Genomic DNA, 14437 nt, shown 5'->3' on the forward strand with positions numbered 1-14437 from the left:
ATGTGTGTGTGTGTGCACATGGGGGTAACAGCAAGTTGAGATACGGTTGGTAATTATGATTTCCGTACATTTACTTGTGTCAGTGGGACACTTTGCGGAGACAAAGAGATTTGTTTGGTCGTGGTAACACACAGTCATTATTGTATGATGCGTAACATGATTTGAACACTCAAGGTTGTACTGACTGGTCAGTGATATGTTTTTTGCACAGTGTTGAATATCACTGTTCAGTGGTGGCAGGTAAGCTGTTGACATGTGGTGAAAGGCGCTGAGAGTGTATAGGGCCTTTCCGAGTCATGTCAGTGATGTCCAGGATATTCTGAGATTTTATTTCAGTGACGGACCTGCGTTTTGGTTGTGTAAGTTTGTGTTCCAGGTGTGCTGCTTGTAGGAAGTGCTTAAAGTTGGCAATGTGTGCTGCTTGTAGGTGCTGCTCTATGTAGGAAATGATTTATGTAGGACTGTGTGTTGCTCAAGTTTTGCTAAGCAAGGTGAACTGCTTAGTGTGCCGGTGTGCTGTGTTGTAAAGTGAAAGTAAACACTCTACAAAACCCACTCACGTGGCCCCGCTATTTGTGTGAGGAGAGAGTGTGAGGAGAGAGTGTGTGTGTGAGTGATGTAACATCAGCCGATCCAGTATCACCCCTCTCTCTTTCCCCGAACCCTTTTTTCACATATATAACAGAATACTAGTTATAACAACAACATATTGCCAATGAAAGTGTTGATAGAGCGCATTGTAATCAGACGCATGCACATTGATTATAATCTGCTTCCAAACAATGTCACCTGTAAAGCGATCACATGAAATAAATGAACATGTTGTCTAGAGACAGGAGATATTATTCGCATGTGCGATATTTAAAAATTGTAGTAATTAAAAGAATATTTTCTTCATTATTGATTTTATTTCATTTATCAATTATCTATCTTTAATTATATTTATTTAAAAAAGAAAAAAAAAGAAAAAAAAATTGTCAACCGCCGGATGTGTTCCGTGCCGGAACCCGGGATTGAACCAGGGACCTTTAGATCTTCAGTCTAACGCTCTCCCAACTGAGCTATTCCGGCTGACGCTTACAGGGGCGATTTATAATGTTGTATACCCATGCACTGCTCATTTCAAACTGGTCTGTTTTAACATTCACACACAAGCACGCACAAGCACACACACCTGACAACAGCACCATGCACGATTAATCAAGCGCATGCGAACATACATAGTTTGTTTACACTTGGCCTGGCAAACTTGAAAGACATTCAATTCCTTCGACATCAAAACTGAGACAAAAGGCGCGTCATCAGTGTATCGAGCCGGGGATGGTGTGTGTGTGTGTGTGTGTGTGTGTGTATGTGCGTGTGTGTGTGCATGTGTGTGCGTGCATGTGTAGTGTGTGTGTGTGTGTGTCCCGTGGATGCATACGACTAATTTCCTGCCAAGAATATGTCTGATTTACATTAAATAAAAAAGAAAAAAGAAAAAGAAAGAAACACACACACACACGCGCGCGCGCGTTGCTGTGTACGTGTGTGTCAGTACCTGCTATATGAGAGATAAACTTTCAGAAGATAGTGATTTCTCTACTTCAATCTGTCGCACGGACAGAAATTATCCTCCCCCATCCACCAGACTTGAAGTGGTGGCCGGTGACAGTCTTTCTGAATCATATCATATCAATATCAAGGCGTGCAGGCCTGACAAGGCCTTTTGCCCGCTTGAAGTGGGGAAGAAAAAGAGAGTCCCCACATATGCCTGATGCATTTTTCAACACTGAGTGCACAATGCTTGAAAAATCAATAAATATGTAAATGAGTTTTGTATTTATTTTTTTTTAAAATGAATAAATCATTGTTAATGGTGTCGATCCTCGATCGATATACGAAGCTCGGTGCCGTTCCCGGAGATCCCGACGAGAATGCCATTAATGACAGTCAAACATAATTACATCGAAAGAGAAAAAACAAAAAAACAAAAACAACAACAACAACAAAAATAGTGGGAGTTCGTTGGTAATAGACTATAATATTACTTTGACGCATTCACCCAGGTCACCGGTAAAAAAGGATCTTGTATACTGCCTGTGACATGAAAGTGTCGATGCATCAATTATAAAAGGAAGTCAAAGTGTCTCATCTCTCCCCATCCCCCTCGATTTCAGTCTTTCCAGCTGTGTGTCTTTGTCTGAGCTGTTGCATTAGCCTACGTAACTTTATCCGTCGTCACAGCAGAGTTTTGTGCGTGACGTCATGTCTGCTGTTCCCGCCCTTGGGACAGTGCATTTCCACAGTGCTTGCGTCTCTGTCTGCAGATTTATTTGTCCTTTACAAACTGGCTAGGGACAACTGAATTTGTTGGCTCGATCTGTCGATGTGTCTTCATGTTCTTTTAATGCATAATTGCTTTGTTTCACAGAGCACTTCTGGATCTGGATCTGCATGTACGTCGCCGAACCAATTTTGGTTATACTGCGACAGAAAACAGGGAGAAGGCGCGCGCGCGCACACACACACACACACAAACAAAAAAACACCACCACCTTTTAAGGACTAGCTAGGTGTGGAGCTGCCGGATCGCTACTGCTTTTCGCTTTGCACATGCAGGCAAGCCTGTACATTACCGGCCTGACCCGACAGAAGGTAGTGCCAAGCCCACAAAACCAAACAACAAAAAACAAAAGGTCCCCACCCCCATCCTTTCCCCACCTACCTAGCCTGACTAACTAACGTGCAGTATGAGTTTCAGTGGGGGGGGGCTGCAGAACTGCCCACCGCTGCTGTAAATGCGGTGACAGTACTGGCCTGGACTGTTGTTTCTTCCAGGTGGTTCCACTCCTCGATGGTCTTGACAAAGAAGGAGCATCTGTACTGCTCTGAAATGCCATCTGGAATTCTGTAGCCCCTTTTTTTCCTTTTAGCCGGCATGCACTGATCATCTGTTGGTGTGCAGCGAGCAGCTTGACATCGGTCCGGGATGTAATGGACAATGAAAGTCTATATATGTCACAGGCTACAGTAAGATCCTAATTGTGACCAGGGTGAATGTGGCAACATATATTTCATACGAGACAAAACAATAAAATAAAGAAATTGATACAAAGGGAATAAATACTGAAACAAACAAACAAAAAATTTCGTAGAAAAAGTCGCAGCAAGGCCAGAGAGAGAGCAAACTATTTTCTACACGTAAACAAAAGAACATAAAAATTCTTGGTTTCATGTACATTTATTGCACTGGGATGAAGAAGCACATCTCATATATACAGGTAAGAACTTTCACACTCACACCAACAACATTCACTTTACAACTCTAACAAATGGGTGTCCATGCTTCACATAAAACGTACACTCTGGTACATAAATAGATGAGTCTTTTATACCTGTCATTTCTCTCCTTTTGTAATACTGAACATACACCGTGGTCATGCATCTAAAATGGTCACATTGCCAGAACTGATTAAATTTTTCATACACATGAATATCAATGTTTATAGCATGAATGTGTCTGTAATATAGCTTGTAATAATAGCTGTAATATAATACATAATATGAATAAATCCCCCTCTTATCCATTCTTTTAAGAAAAGTGCCATTAATAAAATAAATAAATAAAACTGGAAAATGAAGGGAAAAAAAAGAAAGAAAGAAAAACAAACAAACAAAAAAACAACAACAAAAAACAGCAAAGAAATACTATCTGGAGAGAGCAGAACTCAATGTGTTCAAAAATCAAATGCACAAAAAAATCAACAATATGTTGTCACAGAAAAATGAAGAGTAAGCAAGCTGATAAAAATGACATATTTCCTCAAAAGCATGTTATCTCCTTAATCAGCTGATGTGTACAAATTGTGAAACCCTTTGGACCTAAATCATTTAATTCACTTACAAAATAGTAGTATTTGCTGATTTATATTTTCTAAAATCCTTTTCAGGAGGTACAGACACACATGTCTGCCTCAAGTCAACACAAATCATTCTCCATTGAAAAAGGTATGATTTGACTCATGAGCTACATTTCATACAAAGATGACAGTGAGCAAAACAGGTGACAGACATGCCTCTCTCCACAGAGAGACATCCAGTGAGATTCACACGGGGATGACGCTAAAACCAACAGTGGCAGCCCACCATTTTTGAGTGAGAGCCAAGATCTTTTGGAAACATATTTTCCAAGCCAGGAATATCCTTGAAACGTATTTTCCAAGCCAGGAATATCCACCAGAAAATGGCACAGTTAACAAGAAAGGGGGGGGGGGGGGGGGAGAAGAAAGAAAAAGAAAAAAAAAAAGGAAGAAGAAAAAGAGAAGAAAATCCCAGACCAACGTACAAAAAAAAAATCCACCCAACTTTCGAACTGTTATCTCAAAAAATCAGCAGATGGAAGCTCTCTTCTATCCTAATACAGACCACACTTTTCAGACATGAATCTCACACCACTGACACAGAAACGGTCATTTTAACTGCTATCCAGTGAGAGACCTATAAATTACTGTACACGACACAGCTGACCCTTCTTTGATACATTCACTCTCGTTAGAACAGATCACTGCAGCCAGGACCAACCTTTGAGGACAAATAACCAATCAACCAACACAAAAATGGTATGAATCCTAAAGATGTAAATGTCTATGATTTTTGGTGGTGCCTTCTGTTGGTCAGGTGCCTCATGATTTAAAATGGTAAAAATCATGAATAAAGATGTGGAAAAAAAAAAAAATCAAATAACTGGTCCATTTCAGAATCTAAAGCAGTGAACAAAAAATGATGTCCAATAAATGTCAAAGTGAATTTCAAAATAAAAAGAAAAGAAACAAACCGATGAATTTGTCAAAATGGGTTTTGCAGAGGCTGACGATTCTATCTGTAAGAGACTGATAAATCACAAGGATTCTGAGGCAGAAGGCAGTTCTATTCTGAGGCAGTTTTGTTCTGTGATGGATGTTGCCGAATGGAGTGAAGCTGTGGAGCCATGGTGGGGACTAGAATCACGTGGTGCACTGATGCTGACAGCCACAGACCATGACCCAGGATCTGTGGTGAAGCAAGTGGAAGACTTGTCTCCCTGAGCTGGACGTGTCCAATCTTTAACTCAATCCCCTCCTCCTCCCCTCAAAACATCAGTAAAGAGATAAGCAAATAATAAATAAATAAGTAAAATAAATAAATGATAAAAAAAAAAATCAGTAAAGAGATAAGCAAATGATAAATAAATAAGTAAAATAAATAAATGATATAAACTAACAAACAAAAAAGGTGAAAAATATGAACTTGAAGGGACATCATTTGAATGTGTTCCAAATCTCATACGTAATTCCCACTTTCTGACAGTGAGGAAAGGTTTACTTCCATTGTCAGTGTCCACCTAATAGGTGTTGCTACATTTCGGGTCAGCTAAAGCTACGCACTTTATTTGATGGCCATCTGTGTCAAGTTAGAAATTGTATTTAAAAAATCTTCAAAGAATAATATGAAAAAAAACAACTGACTGTCTAGACATGGATGATGTACCGGATGCAATTTAAAACTTAGCATTTTTGAGCAAAGCAAGACTGCTTAAACTGTGGAAGATACAACTGTCTATAGAGGTGCAATATGATAGCAAGTACACAAGTTGAAACTGGTTAAACATGGCCAAACAATTCAAGAGATTGTGGCTAACCAACCAACCAAATGACCAACAGATGCCTGCACGAGACTTGGGGGCAGTTTCAAGGTGTTTCCATTTCCATGTTTCAACAAATCAATACACATGGAAATAAATCAACAGAATATCAAGATAACAACTGCATAAACAATTCAGTTATTACTGCACTGAGTGTAGGATCATTCCATGGAAAACTTTTTTGGGATCATTTCTGACAGTCACTCCATGCTCTTTTGTTTTTTTCTCAAGTGCATCAATACCTGAGACTCTCCCTCCACCGACAATAAAATGTTAAAGGTTGTCGATCCCACAGCTTTTCACCACCATCCAGGGCTCAGAACAGGAAGGCGGGGCTAAATCCTCTCCTTCCTCCCTTTTAACCACCCCTTTTACCACCATCCAGGGCTCAGAACAGGAAGGCAGGGCCAAATCCTCTCCTTCCTCCCTTTTAACCACCCCTTTTACCACCATCCAGGGCTCAGAACAGGAAGGCAGGGCCAAATCCTCTCCTTCCTCCCTTTTACCACCCCTTTTACCACCATCCAGGGCTCAGAACAGGAAGGCAGGGCCAAATCCTCTCCTTCCTCCCTTTTAACCACCCCTTTTACCACCATCTACGGCTCAGAACAGGACGGTGGGTCCAAATCCTCTCCTTCCTCCCTTTTACCACCATCCAGGGCTCAGAACAGGGAGGTGGGGCCAAATCCTCTCCTTCCTCCCTTTTAACCATCCCTTTTACCACCATCCAGGGCTCAGAACAGGGAGGTGGGGCCAAATCCTCTCCTTCCTCCCTTTTACCACCATCCAGGGCTCAGAACAGGGAGGTGGGGCCAAATCCTCTCCTTCCTCCCTTTTAACCATCCCTTTTACCACCATCCAGGGCTCAGAACAGGGAGGTGGGGCCAAATCCTCTCCTTCCTCCCTTTTAACCATCCCTTTTACCACCATCCAGGGCTCAGAACAGGGAGGTGGGGCCAAATCCTCTCCTTCCTCCCTTTTAACCACCCCTTTTACCACCATCCAGGGCTCAGAACAGGAAGGCGGGGCCAAATCCTCTCCTTCCTCCCTTTTAACCATCCCTTTTACCACCATCCAGGGCTCAGAACAGGAAGGCGGGGCCAAATCCTCTCCTTCCTCCCTTTTACCACCATCCAGGGCTCAGAACAGGGAGGTGGGGCCAAATCCTCTCCTTCCTCCCTTTTAACCATCCCTTTTACCACCATCCAGGGCAGAACAGGGAGGTGGGGCCAAATCCTCTCCTTCCTCCCTTTTAACCATCCCTTTTACCACCATCCAGGGCTCAGAACAGGAAGGCGGGGCCAAATCCTCTCCTTCCTCTCTTTTACCACCATCCAGGGCTCAGAACAGGGAGGTGGGGCTACATCCTCTCCTTCCTCCCTTTTACCACCACCTGTCAGGTGCCCACTGCCACCTGTGTAGAGTGAGGAAAATCAGAGTGAAGCACCTTTCTAAAAGACACAACACAATACTGAAACAGGGCCACTACTCCTGATCACTGGTGAACACTAAATCATAAGTGTGACACACCTCAATGATTCTGCCATGGTGCCTCAATATATCAATATTTCTGGGAAGACCCTGTCCTTTCTAGGACTGATTCTGTGGTGATGCATGAACACTATGTCATTTGCAGTTCTGACTGGCTCTGTCACTTCAGTCAACACACACACGAACGCATGATTTATCAGAGTGATTCCCCCAGTCCCACCCACAACACTAGCAACAGGAGAAACAATCCCCATTCACAGGAAGCCTTGCCTTCTGAAGAAAAACCAGAAGGGCAAGGGAATGTAAAACAGTCTTTCTTCAATCACTGTCCATCAGTCATCCAACATGCATGTATATCTGACATATTTACCACAGTATCAATACCACCCCTTCACTGCTTGCTATGTACTTTTTATGTGGTCAGCCTTAAGGGTTTGTGTGGTCAGACTTCAGTGTTATTTTCTTTCAACAGCTGCTAGTGACCAGCGCTCTGGCAGAACGCAGGCCCTGTCCGGCAGAAATGGAGAATGTCAGTGGTGCATTCAGCAGTGCTGTGCCCCAACAACCAACCAGGTTTCAGGACCACTGACAGTGACAGCTATTATACACATACAGTCAACAGGTTGAGTTTTTGCTCAACACAGTTTTAGTGAGAGAACTAACACTCTAGCTTGAAATACTCTGCAAGTGAAGGGCTTTGAGGGGTTGCATTTTTAGAGAAAATTGAATGTGAAATCACTATCTTAACAAAAAGATATACTCTTGGTGAAAAATTCAAAATAATACAGAATACAAATTAACTTGTGAAGTGATGATGATTTGTATTTGCCCTAAAATATACCTACACACTTATCATTGTTACCACTGGCAAGTCTGTGTGTGGTAAGAAAGCAAGTGAAGCACCATACTCTTTAACTCTTTTGCTGCCATTAGCAACTTTTGTCAGAGTTCAGCGCCTTAGGCGACTTTAGTCGACATCAAGGGGTCATGTTAAACAAACAGTTTTTCACACTGTAACAAAGCTTTACAGCTGCAGCCAACTTTCTTTGAAACTGAAAATTAACTACATTCCCCCTTGAGCGAATTTGAAGTGATCAAGTTCACAGTGTTGTTTTGACACGAACTGAATCATGTGACTGACAGCATCAAGTCTAAAAATATCTGGCTGTGAAGAAACTTAGCGACAAAAGAGTTAAGTAATCAATAAATGTGCACAATACTACAGGCAAGTTAGCAGAAGCAAACTTTCATACCAAATAAGTGTCATGACCACCATATTCAATCCTTCAGCATTTGGCTTAAACGTACATTCCTTGATTAAAACTCTGCATAAAACTGGCTTCACAGTGTCATTTTTCCATCACACATTATCTCCATTCCATTGTCTGCAAACAGACATTTACTGACACAACACAAGAGTTTAAAATGTGTCAAGAAATACACCCCCCTCCCCAAACACCCCAAAAGAAAAAAACAAAACAAAACAAAGAAACCACACACAAAGAGAAAGCTGTTGCTTTCTTACCCCACATCAGCATCAGTTTGAGATTCCATTGAATCACAACATACGGTAACAACTTCAGTCAACTTTTGGCTTGTCAGTACACTGCTGTAGCATCAAACATGTCAATCTAATTGTATCACACCTTTACAAATACACAAACCCTGCTACCTCTCCCACTCCAGCATTGATTTTCATCACTTGTTGCTTGCTTTTTTTGTTGTCATTTTCCCCCCCATAAAACACAGTGTCCTCTCTTCAGGAGAGCCAAGTATGGCACCATCTTTCTTTTGTTTTATCACTAACCTTAATCTATCAAAGTGAACCAGAGAACAATCTGACCACTAAGGCAATGCTGCATTACCACAATATCTGCCAACTCTCTTTCCTAACTACAAATCAGAATGCATCACTACACTGACCAGAACCGCAAGAACATTCTGTGATTAACTTTATGATGCATCACAAAAATGAACTAAAAGCCAGCTTACTTTGAACACATGTGAGCAGCCAACCAAAGCAGGCCCTTCATGCTTCCACTATCCATGAATAGTTCAAAGTGAAGTTTATGAAGTAAGCATAAATGACACTAGAATTGTGCTTTGGTATAACAATACTTAGTCATGACAGCAGGTACCTCCTCTGATGTTCTGATCATCATATTTGGCCACAACTGACTGTCATACCATTCCCTGTGTACAAGGGAAATTGGTGGGCTATGAAGTGAGCTCCTACCCAGGGCAGAAGAAATCCACAGGCATCTGAAAGTGCACAGAACATGGGGCCTCAGGCTGGCAGGTGAACAGTACAGGTTGGTATGAAGTGGGTAGGATGGAGGAGAAAAATCATTGCTCTTTCTGCTTGTGTTGTATTGGACTGTGCTGTATTGCATTGTATTGTATGGTATGAAGTGGACTGTGCTGTATTGTATTGTGTTGTATTTTTTTTTTTTTTTTTTTTTTTTTTTTTTTTTTTTGCTGCCCCATCATCTGCACCGTTTCAGTGGCATTACTCCCACGCCGCTCATTTAGATTCCCCCATACACAGCCACACCCGGGTTCGTCCGTCGCAGTCCCAGCGTCGGCAGTCCACAGGGAACCATCGATGTTAGGTCGCCAGGAGGCCACACACCAGAGGAGACCCTGCACTGCTGCTGAGTCACTTCGGTGGTGTTCAGTGGTGCCTGTTCTGTTTTAACGTACTTAGGACACCACCTACTAAGCCCCCTACTAACGACAATAATGGCTTAGTCGCGGAGCCAGACTGAGTGAGCGTCCCTCCCAGAGTGGAGACCGCCACCACGTCCCTCAAACAACAGCCCCCCATGAATCTGCCGACACTGACGACATTGACAGGACTCACCCCAAGCACGGAAGTGGAGGGGTATCGAAACTGAGGTCACCATGAGAGCAGGGCATGAAAGGCCACAGACTTTGAGACTATTTTGTTTATATTGATGACGATGAAGGAGCAGGAGGATGACGATGATGATGACGATGTTGCTATAGAGGTCCATTTTTGGTTTGGGACTGCGTGACAAGGCTGTACTCTACGCTTCCTGTCATAATGATATCCCGGCGTTAACCAGGCCCGAGAGATACAGACACTTGCAGTGTTGGTCAGGTAATTAGAGCAACACACCCAAAGACGCATCCTTGAAGCGGATGACACTCGACTGTGTGGTCCCAGTCTCCCCATTTAAGCCCACAGCACACTCAACTCTGGGTAGGAGCCGGCCACGGGCCGAAAAACCCACCTCCGCTGGGATTCGAACCCGCGTCCTCCCAGCCGTCAGTCCGCGACGCTAACCACTTCGCCACGGCGGCTGGTGTGTTGTATTATTTTGTATTGTACTGTACATTACTGCATAGTGTTGTATTATATTGTATTGCACTGTATTGTACTGTACTGTGTTGTATTGCACTACACTGTATTGTATGGTATTGCATTGTATTGTATTACTCTTTGTCCCAAAGATTTCTCTGTGTCAAATTGGAGCTGCTCTCCCCCAGGAAGAGCACACTGGTACAGTGCAGCACCACCCCCTTTTCCTTCGCCTGCAAGTATGTGTTTTCCTATCAAAGTGGACGTTTCTACAGAATATTCCCAGGGACAACCCTTTTGTTTCTTTCCGTGCTTTCAGTGCATGCTACACACGGAACCGCAGCTTATCGTCTTATCTGAATGACCAGCGTCCAGACCATCACTCAAGGGAGGTGGGGAGACAATACTGGGGAGTGTGGAATCCCATCCCGTGTGCTCCATCCAATTCTCCCGCTTCCTCGGTGGACATGTTACCACTAGACCATCACTCCTCATGTACCATCCAGATCCTAATTTCCACAGTGAAACATGCAACAAGACCAGCATTCTTTAGTTGCCTGCCTGTTGGAAAGCATACGACCCACTTAAGAAGACCTCACATGCACAAAAATGTTCACACAGCCGGAAGGAATTTCTCACTTGAGTAACGGTCATAAGCTTGGCTTGTTGTGCTTTTGTTATCTGTTGTATATGTGGATTAATGGGTTTTTTTAATTGTTTTTTTTTAACAGTGGAGGGATGTTTCATCATACACTGAGCACATCATGAATACAGAGGTCCACCTGAAGATCACCAAAGCCATTGGATCCCACGATGACCTCCTAAACGTCATCATGAGGAAGCTCAAATGGTACAGAATGTCACAAGATCCAATGGGCTCACGAAGACCTTTCTGCAGGGCACCGTACCAGGCAGTAGGAAGAGAGGGAGGCAAAGTAAAATGTGGCAGGACAACATCAAAGAATGGACAGACCTGAGTTTCCCAGAGAGCTGTGAGAGACAGGACACAATGGACAGAACTGGTCTGGAAAAAATATGCGGTTCCCTGACGGCCTTCCACTGGGTTATGGGATAAGTGATGGTGGAGGTAAAGGGATGTTCTCCACGGTTTCAGAGCTACCTTTTAGACTGTTTTGGGGGACTGTTTTTTTCTGCAGTGGCAGCCAAGAGTCACAAGCCTGACGAGTCCTTCCAAATGAAATGACAATGGTTTTGCTTTGGCTGCAAAGAAACACACTACTGCCCTAGCAGACAGCCCAGACAAAAAGCTGACCATTTTCAGGAGCTGTTTAAATTTCATCCTGTCCCTCTAGTATTTCAGCTGAGTTTTCTTTAAAATCAAGGCCTCTCCTTTTACAGAACCTTTTTACGTTCACATTAATTGCCAGAGTGAGAAGATAAAAAAAACACCCCAAAACCAACCATCTCTTTATCATTTTCAAACAATTCTGTCCTCCTTTTTCCTGTCTCTTTCCATTGGTTCAATAGAAGAAAAGCAAGCTGCAGCATCCAGAAACAAACTGTCACTTTCCTGAGAAGGCTACGCAGTCCAGAAAGATATTTACACATCTCAAGCACACTTGCCTACGCTGTGATATGCAAACTAATTCTATACACAACATTTTTTTTTTCTGTTCTTCCAGTTTGGAAAACTAACACTGAGTGCAATTGCTAACACTGGGTACACCTCACATCATTAGGAAAACTGGTTATTGTGGGAAGGACTGTAATACATATATACATATCAGGGCTGAGTGAACAGATCAAAGTGGTAAAACTAATGGGAGAGAGGGGAGAGGAGAGAGAGAGAAAGGGATAGAGAGAGGGAAAGATAGATAAAAGAAAGGAGGAAGAGAGCAAATATGAGCAAGACAGACTGAGGAAGGGAGTGAGAAAGCTGGTATGAGTGAGAGAGAGAGAGAGAGAGAGAGAGAGAGAGAGAGAGAGAGAGAGCAAGAGAACACCACCTCCATTTCCTGCAGTTAGAATCATCAACACAACCCTCAATTCCGACCTATTTCCACAAATACTAGCACAAATAAATGAATGGCTTACTGGAGAATGCAAGTACGTTTATACCCTGGTACCGCCTTTTTTTGACAAAGATTTTTATCACTCCCATACACCACTTCCTTTTTATCTGTTTTTTTTTTTTTTTTTTTTTTTTGGCAACACTCTCAACTGACTACCAAGCAGCTGAAAAGATGAATCAGACCTGAAAACTGTTAACAGGATGCAACGACGATCAGCTTCCAAAATGTCAAGCATCTGCAAAAAGGTCGTGAAAAGTGCCACTACCTCGGCTACCATTCAGTCAGGAGTGTTAGAAGTGCTGTCTGTCAGAAGTGCTACCAGTCACAGTCTGGTGTGTCAGAAGTACTATCAGTCACAGGTGTGTAAGAAGTGCTACCAGTCGCTAACAGGTGTGTAAGATGTGCTACCAGTCAAAGTCACACGTGTCCGAAGTGCTACCAGTCACAGTCACACGTGTCCGAAGTGCTACCAGTCACAGTCACACGTGTCCGAAGTGCTACCAGTCACAGTCACACGTGTCCGAAGTGCTACCAGTCCCAGTCAGGTGAGTTAGAAGTGCTACCAGTCACAGTCATGTGTGCCAGAAGTGCTACCAGTCACTAAAAGGCATGTCAGAAGTGCTACCAGTCACAGGTGTGTAAGAAGTGCTACCAGTCACAGGTGTGTCAGAAGTGCTACCAGTTACAGTCAGGTGTGTCAGAAGTGCTACCAGTCAGTCACATGTGTCAGAAGTGCTACCAGTCATTCACATGTGTCAGAAGTGCTACCAGTCCCAGTCAGGTGTGTCAGAAGTGCTACCAGTCAGTCAGGTGTGTCAGAAGTGCTACCAGTCACAGGTGTGTCAGAAGTGCTACCAGTCATTCAGATGTGTCAGAAGTGCTACCAGTCAGTCAGGTGTGTCAGAAGTGCTACCAGTCAGTCAGGTGTGTCAGAAGTGCTACCAGTCACAAACAGGTGTGTCAGAAGTGCTACCAGTCGCTAACAGATGTGTAAGAAGTGCTACCAGTCACAGGTGTGTAAGAAGTGCTACCAGTTACAGTCAGGTGTGTCAGAAGTCCAGTCCAAGTCAGGTGTCTCAGAAGTGCTACCAGTCACAGTCAGGTGTGTCAGAAGTGCTACCAGTCACAGTCAGGTGTATCAGAAGTGCTACCAGTCAGTCACATGTGTCAGAAGTGCTACCAGTCAGTCAGGTGTGTCAGAAGTGCTACCAGTCACAGTCAGGTGTATCAGAAGTGCTACCAGTCAGTCACATGTGTCAGAAGTGCTACCAGTCAGTCACATGTATCAGAAGTGCTACCAGTCACAGTCAGGTGTGTCAGAAGTGCTACCAGTCACAGTCAGGTGTATCAGAAGTGCTACCAGTCAGTCACATGTGTCAGAAGTGCTACCAGTCAGTCAGGTGTGTCAGAAGTGCTACCAGTCCCAGTCAGAAGTGCTACCAGTCCCAGTCTGGTGTGTCAGAAGTGCTACATGTGCTACCAGTCCCAGTCAGGTGTGTCAGAAGTGCTACCAGTCCCTGTCAGAAGTGCTACCAGTCAGTCAGGTGTGTCAGAAGTGCTACCAGTCCCAGTCAGGTGTGTCAGAAGTGCTACCAGTCCCAGTCAGAAGTGCTACCAGTCCCAGTCAGGTGTGTCAGAAGTGCTACCAGTCCCAGTCAGAAGTGCTACCTGTCCCAGTCTGGTGTGTCAGAAGTGCTACATGTGCTACCAGTCCCAGTCAGGTGTGTCAGAAGTGCTACCAGTGCCCGTCAGCTGTCAGAAGTGCTACCAGTCAGTCAGGTGTGTCAGAAGTGCTACCAGTGCCGGTCAGGTGTCAGAAGTGCTACCAGTCAGTCAGGTGTGTCAGAAGTGCTACCAGTCAGTCACATGTGTCAGAAGTGCTACCAGTCCAGTCTGAACAGCTGTGTGAAACCAGTATCACACTGC

General features: G+C 43.7%; 1 protein-coding gene and 1 non-coding gene across 2 annotated transcripts; one reads left to right on the forward strand and one right to left on the reverse strand.

Annotated features, from left to right (window-relative positions):
• Positions 1–998: 998 nt before the first annotated feature.
• Positions 999–1071, reverse strand: Trnaf-gaa (transfer RNA phenylalanine (anticodon GAA)). The gene has a single exon. It is a non-coding gene; the product is annotated as a tRNA-Phe (tRNA).
• A 3187-nt stretch (positions 1072–4258) lies between these two features.
• On the forward strand, positions 4259–14408 carry LOC143296228 (uncharacterized). Its single transcript, XM_076608054.1, has 2 exons — positions 4259–13822; positions 13854–14408. The coding sequence occupies exons 1-2, from the start codon at positions 13262–13264 to the stop codon at positions 14406–14408; spliced, it is 1116 nt and encodes a 371-aa protein (XP_076464169.1). The 5' UTR covers positions 4259–13261.
• Positions 14409–14437: the final 29 nt, after the last annotated feature.

Source organism: Babylonia areolata, chromosome 21 (genome assembly GCF_041734735.1).
Source record: "Babylonia areolata isolate BAREFJ2019XMU chromosome 21, ASM4173473v1, whole genome shotgun sequence".
NCBI lineage: Eukaryota > Metazoa > Mollusca > Gastropoda > Neogastropoda > Buccinidae > Babylonia > Babylonia areolata.

Bases quoted from the DNA above. Each gene is read 5' to 3' on its own strand.
- LOC143296228 (XM_076608054.1), top strand. From the start codon at position 13,262: ATGTGTCAGAAGTGCTACCAGTCCCAGTCAGGTGTGTCAGAAGTGCTA. The intron at 13,823-13,853 runs GTGTGTCAGAAG...AGTCACAGTCAG, and splicing joins GTGCTACCAGTCACAGTCAG to GTGTATCAGAAGTGCTACCA.